Genomic DNA, 16,178 nt, shown 5'->3' with positions numbered 1-16,178 from the left:
TTTCAGTCCATGCCCATCTCTAGAATAGACAGCTGTACAGGAGGATAAGGGTTAAGTAGAACCCTTTACCACATTTTCTCCATTCCTAATGGCAGTCTGTAAGACTGCTTTTTATTTGAAGTGAACATTCGGAAATGGCTACATCTCCCCTGTAACATCGATTTTGACTCTCAGCAATTTAGATGTATTTTAGACCCTCTATGGCTTGCAGTACACGTTGTTTTTCTCCTCTCTCTTGCTGTTATCCCTGGCCAAACAGGTTTTTTGAAGCACTGTAAAACCCTTTGAGAATAGTGATTGTGGCACGGAAAAAAACAAACAAGAACCCAAACAATGTCCTAGTTCCATCAGTACATGGCACTGACGCCTTTATCTCTTCAGGGCGCTGAAAAGCTATTGTCTGTGCACAGCTTGGATGCTGTTAATACAAGCAAAAGGATGACTGGTTTTAAAATGTTCCAAGCACTCTGAATTTCTTGCATTAGTAAACTGAGCAAAGGAACCAAATGGAGGTCAGAGCCTGACTTATGAAAGTTCCCAGGGTCAGGATGTTATTGCATGGAGATCAAACATTCTAGTTGTTATAATATCTTGCTCTTAATTTACTGAACTTACTTAACAGCTCTAACTCCTACTCAGTGATTGGTGATAACAAACCATGCAACTAACAGTTCAAATCAACAGCCTACAACCTGCTTTTAGACCTCTACAACATATTACTTCTCTCACTTGGTGGCTGACTTAATTTTGTGAATGGCGTACGGGCTGGACTCCTTGGGTATCCAAATCTCGTCTCCCTCATGATGCCTCTGGTCAGCTACTCCTTCCAGGGCTGCAGTCAGCTCCGGCCCAAAGATGTTGTTGGAGTTCCGGTAGGTTTGGGTGAGGCGGCGGAAAGAGGAGTCAGATGAGCTATCATCATGGTTATCGTCTTCTCGTTCATCTTGAAACTTGGTTTGGTCCAGCTCTAAACTGTTACTCAGCTCTTTGCTTTTGAAGACCTCCTTTACATCATGCCAGAAGTCCACTTTGGGGGCAAAGAGGAGGAGAAGAAACACCAGGCCCGCTGAAACACCGCACAGGAAATAGAAACCCACCTTCTCTGGGACGCCTGTGAAGAGAATCAAACTTAAGTCACTCTGTCTCTCCTGCAGAAAGTCCTGCTTTTGTCGACCTTCTTTTGGGATCCAGGTGAAGAAGGGAATGATTAGCACAATTGTGCCAAAGACAGTCTGGGCCTTTGGCTATCTTTGTTATCTGGGCTTTTGGGTATTCCCCAGTCACGCTTCATAATTACACATCTTGGTTATCAGATACAGAATTCAGGACCAAAATTCAGATTATCATGCTAGGTGAAAAAAGTGTCTACATTGTATAATCAGTTTATGGAATTCACTGCCATAAATCAGGGCTTTAGCCAGTGGGGACATTGCCCCATCAAAGGATTTTTCAAAACACAGATTTTTTTCAAAAAGAAAAAATGTGAATGACTATTAGAAAATTGATTTGAGAATAGGAATATGTCCGGTCAAGGAGAAAATCAATGACAACTCGTGCTAGTTCTATCCCCAACTCACAATGCCCATTTCTCCCACACCTCGCTATTTCTACTGACGAAGAGTCCTCCTGATTAATTATCCTCACTTGTAGGAGCTTTAGCTACCCTGACTGTGACCATGACAGGATAATTGCAAGGGGGGAAATGAATCAACTTCAGTTTCTATTTATTTAAGGAAAGTGCTCACTATAAACAGGTAAATACTTCAAAATTTAAAATTAACTCTTCTTATTCCGGTTGCATGCTTCTGATACTACCCATTCATAGATATTCAAATATAAGTAATTTAAGTTTGGTGACGGTTGTAGGAATTTGGTCAGAAGGAATCAGCTATTTTTTCCAGTCGCTTCTACAAAGCCTTGCCAATAAATTCAGTGTCCCTGCCTCCTGCATAAGGAAGGCAGGCGATGGTAGTGACTGCACGGCCTTGTTATTAATGCCCCCTGGCTCTCAAAAAAGCTTATACCTTGCAAACTCTTGTTGGTCTTTAAGGTGATGCTACAGAAGTCGAACCTTGCTCATGTACTGCAGACCAACACGGCCACCCAGCCGAAAGGCAAATGTTTCCCCCCAACTTTTGTGGGCTTGCCACATGAATCCTGATCGGGCCCCAGAGTTCCCTGGCATTCTCAGCTCTGTCCTGAGCTCTTTTCAAAGTGAAGGGAGGATGAGGGCCAACCACTCATTCACCTCTCATTTATCCTCTCACTCATCTTCTCGAACATCCTAAGCCTCTTTGTATCTTGACTGCAATGAACATCCCATGTCTTGCAGCTCCAGAAGAGTGCCTTCGAAGCAAGAACCCACCAAATGCATGCCAATGGGGCCTGTCTTTCCCCCTCTGCCCCCCCTCTGCCCATCTCACACCGCCAGGGAAAGTTGCACATACCCCAGACATGGGCAAAGGTTTCCAGAGAGCTAGTAAATATCATCAGATTCTCTTGAAGCCTGGAAAGTCTTGGCCCAGTGTACCAGCCACCTGCAGCAAACAAGGGGATAGCAGGATCTTACCGACAAGGGTTTAGGAGACAAAACCGATACACCTGACACTAATCCATCCTAGGCATTTCCCTAGCAACTTACAGAATCTACTCAGGCAAAATTGGGCACTGACAGCCCTCCCAGATGGCTTTAACAGGGACTAAACGCATAGACAAGGAGTCTGTCAATGCCCATGAGCTATGGTAGTTAAATGGAACCTCTGGATTTGGAGGCAATCTACCTTTGAGTGGAAAGGAACAACAGGAGAGGCCTTTTTATCTTCTGTCTGTAGCCAAAGGCTACAGACTATGGCAAAGACTATGGAACTAGATTGACCCTTGGTCCAACATGGATGGAGGAAGATTCCACGGTACAGCATGTGAAAAATAGACAACAGAAGCCAAGTTATGGTGTTCTTTGGTTTTTAATTGTATTTATATGTTTTTAATGCTTTAGAGCATTTTTCTGTAACCCGCCCTGAGCCAATTTGTAAGGAGGGTGGTGTATAAATAAATAAATAAATTTCAGAGCCTGGAAAATGATCTCAAGTACCTGCCTGAGACCCTGGAGAGCTATTGCTGGCCATACTGAGCCCCAGGAACCAGTGCTCTGGGCAACCTTGTACGTTGTTCAATGTAACATACACACAGGTTCACTGTGGAGGGACAATGGCTAGTGGTGCATATGTTTTGCCTGCAGGAAGTGTCAGGATCCATATCGGGCATCTCCAGGCTGACAAGGACCTTTCTTTGCTGGAGAGCTGCTGCCCTACTGAGCTAAACAGACCAATGGTGCTGGTCTAATGCAGCACTGGCTGCTCAGAATCCAGCAAAGAAGTACTTGGGTTTTTATCCTGCACTCATCCCCTCTGCTTACACATAATGTCTCTCTGCTGTACTAGGTCATGCTGGCTATAATGGACAACTTGATCACATGTGCTGTTAGCTGGTTTCCAGCTCACGGCCGCTTTCTGGAGAATAAAAGGGTAGACTTTGGATGAGAATTCTAATGTTGGCCATCCCTGCACTCACTCAGTTGTCTTCTTCTGTGGCTGTTCTCCCACTTTCTGTGCTCCTCAGCCTTGTCCTGCCCGCTATTATCATATCCTAAGATATCTATTGCAAAACTTAGAGAACAGTTACACGTCTGTGTGGGTTATTCATCACTCTCCTCACCCTGACCAGCTAACACAGCATAGAACAAGTTGGATTTTACCTGTCCCCTTTACTCATATTTGTTGTCCACAGTAATTGCCCGGGATAAATATCCTCGCCAACACCATCGCCTTGCCAAAGTGTGGTAGTCTTGGAACTCACTACCTTTCCAGGCAACTGCTGAACAAATTTTGCAATGGAGCCAAGGAGTTTAACGGCCAATTCTGCTGCAACGCTGACATCCAAGAATACGTGTCTGGGCTACAGGTGTCTCGGACCTCTTGCATGTATAGTGGCTAAGGGTCCAGTTTAACCAAAATGCTGAGCACAGGTAACAATCACACTGGCAAGTTCTTCAGCATCCCATTTCAAGTGGGTCACAGGGGCCCAGCTGAGTTCCAAAAGAGTGAGTCCAAGGAATGGAAAACACATTTGGGTTGTGTCCTGACCCTTAGCTCAGCAAAGTTCGAAGCCTTACTCCAAGGAGAAGGAGACCTCTTAAACTGGACAATGATTTCAAACTTTGCTGAGAGGAGTGGTAAGAGATCAGCTACTACCTTTAGGGCAGAGCTGAGAACACAGAGAATGCTGTGCAGGCAGAAAAGGAAAACTTAGGGATTACTGGGAGAAAAGATATATAACAAGGAAAATCTGGGTTGCTGTAATAATTGCCCCTGGGAAGGGAAACAACCCAATGAAAATTTCTGGGCTTCCAGAACTAGGGTTTCCTAGGACACCTCACTGCAGGCAAGAAAAAATAATTCTCTGTTGCCTCATGGGGTGAGATCTCTCTCTAAATGTGTTGTGTGACCCATGGATGGGAAGGAAGGGGTTTCTGTCCCATGTATTAAACAACTTCAGGTTAGTACCTGTGTTGGTCTGCAGTAGAAGACCAAGATTCGAGCCAGTAACACCTCCTCGTACCTGACAAAGGGCACTTGATGCCCAAAAGTTTATACCATGAAAATCTTGTTGATCTTCAAGGTGCTACTGGACTCGAATTTTGCTCTTATACATAAACGAGACTGTGAAGATAAACTAGACAGCTGCAGCTGGTTCAGTAAGAGTCTTCTCCCATACGACAATGCAAGGTGGGCACATTTTCTACCAGCTAGTTGTAAAACTTTACCTACAATTACAGAAGGAACATGTATTTACCATGTGTGTAGTCTGAGATTGAGAAGGGGTCTTCCTGGGAATCGCGGCCTACCTCCTCTAGCAGCTGTCTTGGCACTGAAAAAAGGAAATTGATACTTTATTGCTGGCACTTAGGAAAACAACAAATTGGAGGCATGCAAGGGAATAAGCCATGGGGATGTTTCACCCTGACTCTCAGAATACTGTAATATCTTACGGGTGTGAGCAAATCAATTCCCATGTGCTCTTCTCTTTTGCTTCCTTTTGTCTGCTCTACACTAATTCTCAGCCACCCACAGTCTTCTATGCCTCTTAAAGAATGCCCAGTCAGGCCACTTGGGGAGGAGGATTTCCCTTATTATTCTTATTTTTTAATTTACAAAGAACCATGCTTACACAAAAGGAAGAATAGGGATCCCCCATCCCAGGTGTGTTGTCAAGAGAAAGAGGAGGGCATCTTACTTTTGCACACATGTTACACAGAGGTACAGTTTTAAAAAGTTGTGTTATAACTAGAGATGGGCATGAACTGCAAGACGAACCATCTCTAGTTACATGATTAATAGCAATAGAGATCTTTGTTAGGATGCTTTTGTGAGTAGGATGCTTTTGTGTTATAACTAGAGATGGGCATGAACTGAAAGACGAACCAAAATTAAGCATGAACCAGGCTGGTTTGTGGTTTGCAAACTGCGGTTCATCAGATCCCATTTCTGACGAACTGCCACGAAATGTAGGCTGGTTTGTTTGGTTCATTTTTGGTTCGTGACTGCAGACAGCCTGGTGCCAATCAATCAGTTTCCTAGGCAACAGAGGATGGACTTCCTGCAGACCTTCTGCTGACCCGGAAGTGACCTGCTGGCCCGGAAGTGACGATTTTCTGAGCCTGGATGTGCCATTTTCACGAATCAAACAAACCAGTTCACGAACCAGGGGCAGGTCTGTGAAAGTTTGTTGTTCGTGAAATTTGACAAACCACAAACTGCATGGTTCGAGTTTTTCCCGGTTCATGCCCATCTCTAGTTATAACCTATTTTAGAGAAGTATATGATCTATTTTTGCCATTTCAGATAGAAAACAGACTTTTCCCCATGAGTCATGAGATCTATGTACACAATGGGGTTGGGAGGGGGCTATAAGTTTGTTTGGGCCCAGAGAATTCTGCTCAGGTCCTGGTGAAGAGCCTCAGCTTTGTCTAAGTGTCAGCCCTTTTTCCTCATTTTCTCCTGCCACTCTTCTTTCTACGCTGCAAGCTCTCAAGTCAAGTGCAAACCCAGGGCAAGTTACCACAAGTATATGAGACTCTGAGCTGTTTCTTCACTCCAGGGAAGCAGGGATCGCCGAAGGTGGCTTTATTGGCAACCACAGTGCAGTTTTCTTTCCGGTGACATCTTCGGGAGACTCTCCTCAACGCATCAGGAACCAGACATTCTGTCAAAAACATACACTATGCAGTCACTCTCAGAAAGAGTGGCGGGGGGAGGGTGCAAGGTCAGCATGGCCTTCTGGGTAAAAATATCAGCGATGGACCTGCACTCAGCCACAGACTTGTCAGAAAATGTCAAGTAAGGAGCTGTTAGATTTCTTAGCCACAACCTAAAAAATGGGGCTAATAATGATGTCTCATGAACATGTTAAGAAGATGAAACTGATCGTCCCTGGTAAGCCCATTAAAAACATTCAGCAAATGATTAATAGCAATAGAGATCTTTGTTAGGATGCTTTTGTGAGTAATGCAGGAAAAGATGGTTAAATTTCACAGTCCTAAACAGTGGCCGTCGGTGAAGCCAAATTCACATATGCTACTTCAAGTGTCCTTCTGTCACTGTGGTGTGTATGTGGGCAAAACCAGAAAAGCTGTGGTGTTCAGAAACCACTCAAATCCCAGAGCTCATGTGAGTGTCCCCTGGAAGGGATTGGATCCAGGCATCTCCATTTACCTATGTCAGGGCTAGTCCCATTCACAGATTCACACTCCGGCTTCCCACGCAAAGGCCTCCCGTAGGTTGCAGAATAGATGGCTAGAACAGACTTATTCCGACACTGCAGCCTCAGCTTGTCATTTTCACATGCTGTCTTGAGGCGGTGGTTAGCTAGGAAGCAATACAGGCCATGAATTCATTCACGTTCGGGAACTTGCTCCTTCCAGATGATCATTCATTGATCATTAACTTTTCAGTCCCAGCTTGCCATGAGAGATGACCAAACAAAAGGGACACTTCTTAATTAACAGAGTTTTGCCATTCTAATTTAAACAAAATCCTACCGAGTAAGTTGGGTAAAATTTCTCAACCTCTAGCTACAGCTTGCGTGGCAATGCTGAGTTAGTGGCCCCAGACTTTCACCCTAAAGTCTGGACTTGACAGCATCCCCAAATGGGGACAGATTTCCCCCTCTGCAAACAAAGCATTAGTGGACCCCCACCACTACCACCATTACCAAACTAACAATTGATAGCTTCATTTCTGGTGACCTCATTTTTCATTGGAAGGAAAAAAAATTCCCAAAATGCAATGTGGTTTTCATCTATATTAAATAATTTCAATGTATTTTATTTAACATGAAAAACTGAAAACTAGATATTTTTAGAATGGAAGGAGGAAATTTCTTTGTTTAACACATGAGTCTAGTGGCTGCATGGAAATAACTGAACCTGTCTTTTATAGACATCACATATAATGTTTTATTAGATTTTACTTACATCGTTAACACCTTTTTTAAAAAACAAGCAATGCAAATATTATTACTCTAACCCTACGCTAACATGACTGACAGATTTCTTCAAATGAAAGTTTTTTAAAAATATACACTGGATAAAAAAGCAAGCTCATCATCTGTATTCTCAGTGTGAACGTTATCCAGAATAGACGAACACTTCCCAATCCACTCCTTGACCTCAGACATTTTCCAACCCTCCTCCTTGATGCTTTGCAGGTTTGAAACAATCACCCCAATCAAACAACACAGAATTTCCTTATCGCCCAGCATAACCTCAAGCCCAATGCTTTTTCAAATGGAAGCTGTTCCATTGCCCGTCCTCAGGTGATCAGATACATGAAGCATGGCACATGCCAATGTGTCAATCAGTTCACATGTGAACAAACTGGTGAATGGAGAATAAAATTAAAAAAACAAGCCCAGCAGAACCTTAAAGACCAAAATCATTTCTTTCAAGATGAGCTTTTGTGAATCACTGCCTCAACAATCCATACTGATGAAACAAAACTGCTGAAAATAAAATTATTTTGACAGCTGAAATAGGATTAATTACCTTTTATGACCATCTAAATAAAAGGATAGCATGAATGAAACCCAGTCTTTGTAGCACCCTCACTTACCTGGCCTGCATTTGTATGAAACTACTAAGTACTTGTGTGTCCCAGGACATGGATCTGGCCCAAATACACGGCTGTGGACAGAAAAATGGCACCAGCGCTGGTCTTGACACTCATCCATCAATTTCTGTAGCAGAAATGCCAAAGTTAAGTCATTCATGCCATACTCTGCAACAATCATAACTGAAACTCAGAAAGGTGATCTAGCACTTAAAATTTAAAAAGCACAAAAAGAGGTGCCATCCATGAGTATATCACTTTAAAAAGCAGAGAACTGCTTTTACACAAATGGGATAAAGTACTTTTAATGTACTTTAGTGATGGTTTGCAAGTGGATTTTCCTGTTCCACAGGAAACCACTAGATGGAGCAGGGTGCTTTCAGAAGACGATATCCCTCCTTGGCTCCATAGAACAGACCCACTCAGGCAAACTACAAGTGACGAATTACACTTGCCTGGCAAGTGAACAGACTCACGTGTATTCCTCCCTGTTCACTTGCCATTCACTTGTGCTCCAGAGAGCAAGTGAATGGCAAGTGAACAGGGAGGAATACATGTGAGTCTGTTCACTTGCCAGGCAAGTGTAATTCGTCACTTGTAGCTTGGCTCTCAGCCTGTAAATCCACCAATCCAAATACAGAGCCAAGCTACAAGTGATGCCTGACACAGGTTGGACACTTGTCAGCTTCCCTCAAGTTTTGATGGGAAATGTAGGCATCCTGGTCTTGCGGCTGTAATGGAGAGCCAAGCCAAGCTGTAAAACCGGGACACCTACATTTCCCATCAAAACCTGAGGGAAGCTGACAAGTGTCCAACCTGTGTAAGGCGTCACTTATAGCTTGGCTCTTAGTTGCCCAATTAGATACTGTGTCGCCTGCCAGGTATATTGACACAGCCCTCTCCCCCACCCCCTGCTCAATTTTTGTAGGCAACAAAGAGTAGAGCTGCTAATCATATCTGGTTATCTAAGTTGGGAAATTCCTGGAGATTTGGGGGCAGAGCAGGGCTGTCAGCATAAAGCTGGCAACCAACAAGAGACTTGCCCAGGTATGGGGGCCTTTGCTGATGACCCAATGAGGTCACTGGCAATGTGATAACATCATTCCTCATGAACCTGGAAGTGAGGTCACCACATTGCTGGGGATGCTCTAGTATTATGGTTTAACCATAGAGTTTTGCCCAAATACTAAAGCGTCCCCAGCAACATGCTGATGCCACTTCCAGGTGCATGAGAAGTGACATCAGCACATCAGGATGCTGCCATCACCTCCCCATTTTCCCTGCACTGGCAACTGTAGGGTGAAGCCTGGAGCTCAGCAAGGATGTGATGCCATACAGTTCACCCTCCAAAGCAGACATTTTCTCCAGGGGAACTGATCTCTAAATTCCAGAGATTGGTCATAATTCTGGGAGACCTCCAGGCCCCACCTTGAAGTTGGCTACCCTACTTGGGGGCGTGGTGCGTTACTTGTCCGCTTTCTGCCATCTAGCTTGCTGGATGATCTTGAGTCAGTCATTCTTTCTCAGTCAGGTGGCTGTTATAAGGATAAAATGGAGGAGGGAAGAACCATGTATGCCACACCTTGAGCTCCTTGAAGAAATGGTGAGGTAAAAATATATCACATAATTGCTAACACTTCCCACCCTTCTCTCAAGACCTGGATTTTAAGGGCCTTTACCTGGTGCGCTGTGGCAGATACACAATTAGTGCTCTCTAAGGTAAGGTCTCCTGGGGCTGGGCAGAGGTTTTGACTGGGCACCCGGCGCCCGTAGAACGCAGAGAGGACACTGATGGAGGTTTTGTGAGGGCAAATGACAGTCAGCTGATCACCATCACAGGCATGGGCAGTCTGATTCTTCAAAACCTTCTGTAGATAACCTGGCAGGAGGAAAACAAAGGGCAGGAATGTTAAGGGTAAGCTTGCCCACTCCCCCCGCTGATCCCAAAACCAAATGATGATGAGGTCAGCCAATTAAGATTCAGTAGAGGTTCAGCAGATTTAGATGATCTAGCTGAACAACCACCGATATTCACTCTAATTCCACTTCTGGAGGCCATTTTGGATTCCAAGGTCACTGTGTTGAGTGTTGCAGTGCCTTTCCCTATGGCTCGGTGAAAGTTCAAGAATTGGGTGAAGTCCCCAGAACCACCACAACATTGTAGGAATCCAGTAAGACTCCAGTTTGTTCTGGGACAGTCCTATCTTGAGAGGAGCCACAAATCTCCTGCATTTCTTACAGTGGAATTTGTCATCATCTTGACTGAAAGCCACTAAACTTCAACTGTATCCATATGGAAAGGAAGCAAAATGACCAGGAATCAGAGACTTTGTGGTTGACATTTAACATCTTTCTTGGAGAAGATCTGATGCAACTTTGCACTTACTGAGGGTAGGTAGTCTCCTCAGGCCCAATATTCACAATACATTTTTGAGGTGGTCTGAGCAATATTCACATAGAATATCCATTTGTTTATCTTTTCCTTTTTCCATTTGTGTATTTCGTTTCCCCATAAGTTTAGCATTGTCAGAAAGATACACACACTCAGAGTCAAGCATGTGTATGGTGCTTAGTTTGCTAGGCAATCAAATTCTTAATTCAGAGCTGAGTCATCTCATCAATCTCCAGTTTTCTTTTTGGCTTCCTGCCCTCAATTGACAAGTGCACAGTTTTTGGGTGCCACACCTGAATTTACATGATTGGATATTCAATTGTTGCTCAAACTCATTTCTACCTTTCACAAAGGACTAAGAGCAGAGGGGTACTCCTATCGATACCAAAGGAACTGTGTTCAGATCAGTATGGCGCACAAACAATTATGACACTGGAAAAAAAATCAGTGCCTGCAATTCCCACATAAGTCGCAACATGATTACCTGTGTGACCCCACATCCCATTGGACTGTAGTTAAATTTAATTCACTCGCCTAGGAGCAGGGCTTTTTTTCAGCGGGAACGCGGTAGAATGGAGTTCTGGAATCTCTTGAAAATGGTGACCATTTTCTCCAAGGGCAACCCACTGAGTTCCTCCACCTCTTTCACCAGAAAAAAAGCCCTGCCTAGGAGTAAGATTCATTGAATAGATCTGAGTAGGATTCTGAGGAGATCTGCTTAGGATTGACTGTCTATGTACACACAACACACATCATAGAGTTAATGCAGAGTCTTGAGAGTGATCTTTGGAGTGGATTGAGCTTGGCACCTGAGATTTATACTTCATTCAACAAAAAAAATTACCATTAAAAATTAGGGTAATATTTCTGACTCCACAGAGAATGAGGAATAGCTTAAATAACAACAACAACGACAACGACGACAACGACAATGACAACAACATTCAATTTGTATACTGCCGTTTAGGACAACTTAATGCCCACTCAGAGAGGTTTGCAAAGTATGTTATTATTATCCCCACAACAATCACCCTGTGAAGTGGGTGGGTCTGAGAGAGGTTGGCAGAGCTGTGACTGACTCAAGGATACCCAGCTAGCTTCAAGCAGAGGAGTGGGGAATCAAACCCGGCTCTCCAGATTAGAGTCCTGCTGCTTTTAACCACTACGCCTTTAACATGAAGTCTACCAAAGGAGTCTCCAAGACTTGTTTTAGAGCAAAGATCATATGACATTAGGGCTAGTCGTCAAACTGGCAGTTCCCTAACATGGTTAAACAAAAGAAAATGTCTCTAAGTCATATATTCTACAAGAGCCTACTTTCAAATTAAAAGAATAGTTATTTGCATGCTTTGCAAGCATTTTCCCTCTTAGAAAAGTTTCTTCCTTAAAAGGGGATCAGTAAAATTTCACCTGGACCTTTTAGGATTTGTTGCCCTCAGTCAAAATACAAGACCCTCCTCAAAAACGGGAGGGGGTCTTCTGTTCTTACTCCCTGTTATTTCAGGATGCACTTGCTTTGGTTTTGCTAGCTTCCGTTTCTGTGCATGGAACAGAAAGATCCAAATCTTGGGTGTATAATTAGTGGAAGTTGTCCCCAGACGCCACCCTGGGCCATAAGACGGATGCTGAAGAAGAACCTCCCTGGTCTCATTTTAGCTCTTCTCACACACTCACCTGAAAATTCAGGAGCTGCCTTCAGCAGGGTAGAGAACCAGAAGAAGCCCAGCACTGCCCCGGAGATCCGAAACCGACTCGCCTGCCAAGGTCCAGGCATCGCATCGTACCCTCAATGCCGATTTCTGCTGCTGTCGCCTGGACCACTCTCACTCCAGCCCTGCTGGCATCTCTCATCTCTTGGTGCTGCTGCTGCTGCAGTTCAAAAGCTCCTATTGTCCATTCACAATGGGCTGTTCTTTGCAATGCCTGTGTGTGTGTTTGGGCGTTAAGCAAAAGAAATCCAATCACTCCAAACAGTGCCGGCCTTAGACGACTTCATGCTAGAAGTGAAATGTTACAGACAGTCACACACCTTTCCATTCACTTCTTTGTACTACTCCTTTTTCAAATGATCTACAAGTTGAAGGGGAAAAGGGGAGACAGAAAAATAGTGCCCCCTCTGGAACTTCTGCTGCTCAAAGCAATTGCTTCACATCAGGTCATGAGAAGGAAGCCCTAATGCCTCTCCTAGAAATTTGTAGCTTTCCCATCATGGCCTGCAAAGAAAGGCATGAGGGGATATTCATAAATAGTAACACTGAGGTAAATTAATGACAAATATTTATTTTATCACTGTTGCTTCCACCTGTCCACTGAAAAGTCAGGGTGGTTAATTTTCCAGAGTTTGCTGTCACAACAACCTGTGAGGTAAGTCAGGCTGAGAGAAATGACTGACCCAAGGGCACTCAATGAGCTTCAATGGGCATTTGAATCCTGGCCTCCCCAAATCAGCGGTCCCCAATATGGCCCCTGAGGATGCTATGCTGACTATCAACACCATTCCTGATGCCTGTCAAGAGTTTTTAGAAAGTGGGTAGGGACCAGACAGCAATGGGCCATTGGAGATCTTACCAGCTGAGTAGAATCTTCATTGTATGACTGAAGATAGAGTTATTAGAGTTATGAATGACCTCATGCCCTGAGGTCATTTTGTGGTTGGCATTTTGTGCTGGCAGCCATTTTGTAGTTGGCTCCTCCTCCTGCGGCAGCCATTTTGTAGTTGTGTCCACCAGCTTGTGTCAGAATTCCAAAGGTGCCCACAGGCTCAAAAGATTTTGGGGACCCCTGCCCCAAATCAAGACCAAAACTCAAACTACTGCATTCTTAACTATCTCCTTCAGGTCTTGGCAGATCTGGGCCTAAGTGGGTCCCTGTGCAGACTGGATTAAAAATTACATTAGTTTCAAACTTGAGTCAAATTTACAGACATTCTCAGTGTGGCCTCCTCTTGAAAAGTGAAGAGGGAAGATGGAAACTGAATAAAAACGAAAGAGATGCTTAACATCGTGAGAATCTCCATACAACTCCATTGGTCACTGACCTTAAGACCTGGTTGTTTTTGCAGTGAGATTAAAGAGGTTTATTAGGGTATCTTTTATTGACTCAATATCTGCAGGGAAGAATGTAAAAAGTTGTTGGAATTCCCAAAGCCCTTCCTTGAGTAGAGAGGACATAAAACCGTCAAAGAAGGAGCACTCACCTCAGAGAGCTGCCAGCATTTTCCTGACAAATTCCCAGCGCCTTTCATGACTGCTGACAGGTGCAACTTTTGAAAGGTGCAATTTTCCCCAACATAGTAAGGTAAACTAAAGGAGAAATGTCACCTGTTGGATTTCTGTCACTTTTCAAAGCATAAGACAATGCTAGACCTAGAATTCTCCTGGCTGAGACCACAAACATTCGGCTGAATATATCACAGCCAAAGAGAATGTTTCATCTGCTACTGTCCACAGAACCCATTGGTTTAGAAATCTGAGGTCAGCGAGGACAGAAAGACAAGCATCTCAGCAGAGCACCAGCTTGGCTCTTGAAGCAGAGCTCTGAAAGAGAGCCATTATGTCAGTTCTGCAGCTAACACACAGGGGATAATAAACATCATCACCCATTTTCTGTTTATGGCTTACTCGGGCATGCAGCATGGATTTCCTCCGCTTGTTTCACATGGTCAAAATCATTCAGATAGTGAGCATTAGCCTTCAAAGTCAGGGGCAAAGATTCTGTTGCGCTAAGGAGGTTTTTTAAAAAAAATCTGAGATGGACAGCAAAAGCATTGATATGATCAAAATCTATCAACAACATTCACCATTTTGTGACATGCCTAAACCCACCAAAGTTGAGGATATCTGTGCTCCAGCAGGAGAATTCAGCATATGCCTTCCTTTGAAGTTAGTGGAACCTAGAAGTGCTTAACTTTGGTTAGATTGTACTAGATCTTTTGTTTAGTGTTGCTAGCCTCCAGGTGGGGCATGGAGATCTCCCAGAATTACAACTGATCTCCACATTACAGAGATCAGTTCTCCTGGAGCAAATGGTTACTTTGACGGGTGACTCTATAGAACCATACTGTCTAAAGTCCCACCCCTCCCCCAAATCCCATCCTCCCCACCAGCCAGTGACAGACTAGGATCTGGACAATCCGTCTTCAATTTCTATTCCCCTCTCTGTCGTGGCAGCTTATTGGGAGGCCTCGAGCAAATCATACACTCTCAGCCTAACATACCTCACAGGGTTGTTGTAAGGAAAAAATGGAGGTGAGGGAAATGATGTAATCCATTTTGGGTACACATTGGGGAGAAAAGTGGGGTATGAATGAAGTAAAACTAAAACTAAAATAAAATAAAGATATTTATATCCCTGCCTTTCTCCTAGGCATCTCAAGACTGAATAGATGTACTGATAATGGCCATGATCAGAAACAAAAGTAAGATTATCTGATCTTCAAGCTAGCATATATTTCTTTGTAGATCTTTCAGTAAGAAGCTACTATGGCTCTCGTCTAAAAGAAAGGAAAACAGACATCTGAAATTGATGCGGTCTAGTCCTACATTGATTTTGGTGCATTGAGCATATTGATAGGCTTAAGTACACTTAATACCACATAAACTTGGGCTAATGGTTCTCAGCTAAATCCAATTATTCGTGCTTCATTTCCAGATAGAACTTCCATAATACTGATGGTTCTTGAACTTATTTATTTTTTAAAAAACATATGTTACAATAATAGAGAAAGATTACATATTTCCAGATAGGGCTAAGAAGACTGGCTTTGCTTCCAGCAGTGAGTGGAAGCTTTTTTAAAAAATTAAAGAGTAAATTATCTTATATTTTTGAGATACAGTCCCCTTCGATCTCCTCAAAAGAAATACAGCAAGTGATTACTAGGGCTTTTTTTTGAGCCGGAACACCCCAGAATGGCATTCTGGCAGCTCTTTAAAATACCCACGAGAGTGGGGGTATTTTTAAAATGGCCTATTTCAGCCATTTTGGGCCCAGGTCAGGCCACTACCAGGCAGGGCACAGGCTCGACCCTGGCCGTTTCAGCCCCAATCCGGGCCATTTTGAGCCCTAAATAGGCCCAAAATGGCTGAAACAGTGCCAGAACGGCCCGGATTGGGGTCAAAATGGCCAGGATTGGGCTGGTGATGGGTGGGGGAGGGTTGCCCTGCCTGACAGCAATCTGATCCAGGCCGTTTTGGCCCTGACCTGAGTGCTCTCCCGTGGTGGAGCAGCCTGTTCCAGGCCAAATCGGACCCTCCCATGGAGCACAGGAGCACTCCCGGGGCGGCCACACCTGCATGATGATGTCCTGGAAGTGACGTCATCCTGCAGTCCCAGGAGCACACACCCGCATGTATTGAGAGGTGCACCACCTCCTCCTGGGAGTTGCCCAGGATGAGAGTTCTCCCACCTCTTTCCCCAGAAAAAAAGCCCTGGTGATTTCTAAATATAACTGATTAGAACAGATAAAACTAATAGATTTTACAAAATTATTTATTTATTTATTTCATGTATACCTTGTTTTTATTACAATTAGGAACCAGAGTAGCTTTATTCTCCTTTCCTCCAAATTTATCCTCACAACAACCCTGTGAGGTAGGATGGTTGAGAGTGTGTGACTGGCCAAA

At 43.9% G+C, this 16,178-nt stretch overlaps 1 protein-coding gene across 1 annotated transcript; it reads right to left on the bottom strand.

The window, feature by feature from the left end:
• Window positions 1-392: 392 nt before the first annotated feature.
• Window positions 393-12,331, bottom strand: LOC129341682 (protein eva-1 homolog C-like). The gene is made up of 8 exons (XM_054996989.1): window positions 12,232-12,331; window positions 9,845-10,044; window positions 8,169-8,292; window positions 6,771-6,923; window positions 6,118-6,261; window positions 4,852-4,926; window positions 2,448-2,537; window positions 393-1,111 (listed from the first exon to the last, which is right to left on the bottom strand). The coding sequence occupies exons 1-8, from the start codon at window positions 12,329-12,331 to the stop codon at window positions 726-728; spliced, it is 1,272 nt and encodes a 423-aa protein (XP_054852964.1). The 3' UTR covers window positions 393-725.
• Window positions 12,332-16,178: the final 3,847 nt, after the last annotated feature.

Source organism: Eublepharis macularius, chromosome 13 (assembly GCF_028583425.1).
Source record: "Eublepharis macularius isolate TG4126 chromosome 13, MPM_Emac_v1.0, whole genome shotgun sequence".
In the NCBI taxonomy this organism is placed as follows: domain Eukaryota; kingdom Metazoa; phylum Chordata; class Lepidosauria; order Squamata; family Eublepharidae; genus Eublepharis; species Eublepharis macularius.
This window is presented reverse-complemented; position numbering and strand designations above follow the sequence as displayed.

Coding starts and splice junctions, on each gene's coding strand:
- LOC129341682 (XM_054996989.1), bottom strand. CDS start 12,331: ATGCCTGGACCTTGGCAGGCGAGTCGGTTTCGGATCTCCGGGGCAGTG. Junction 6,924..8,168: donor TTCATACAAATGCAGGCCAG/GTAAGTGAGGGT, acceptor ATTGCTTCCTAG/CTAACCACCGCCTCAAGACA. Junction 2,538..4,851: donor AATCTCAGACTACACACATG/GTAAATACATGT, acceptor TGTTTGCTGCAG/GTGGCTGGTACACTGGGCCA.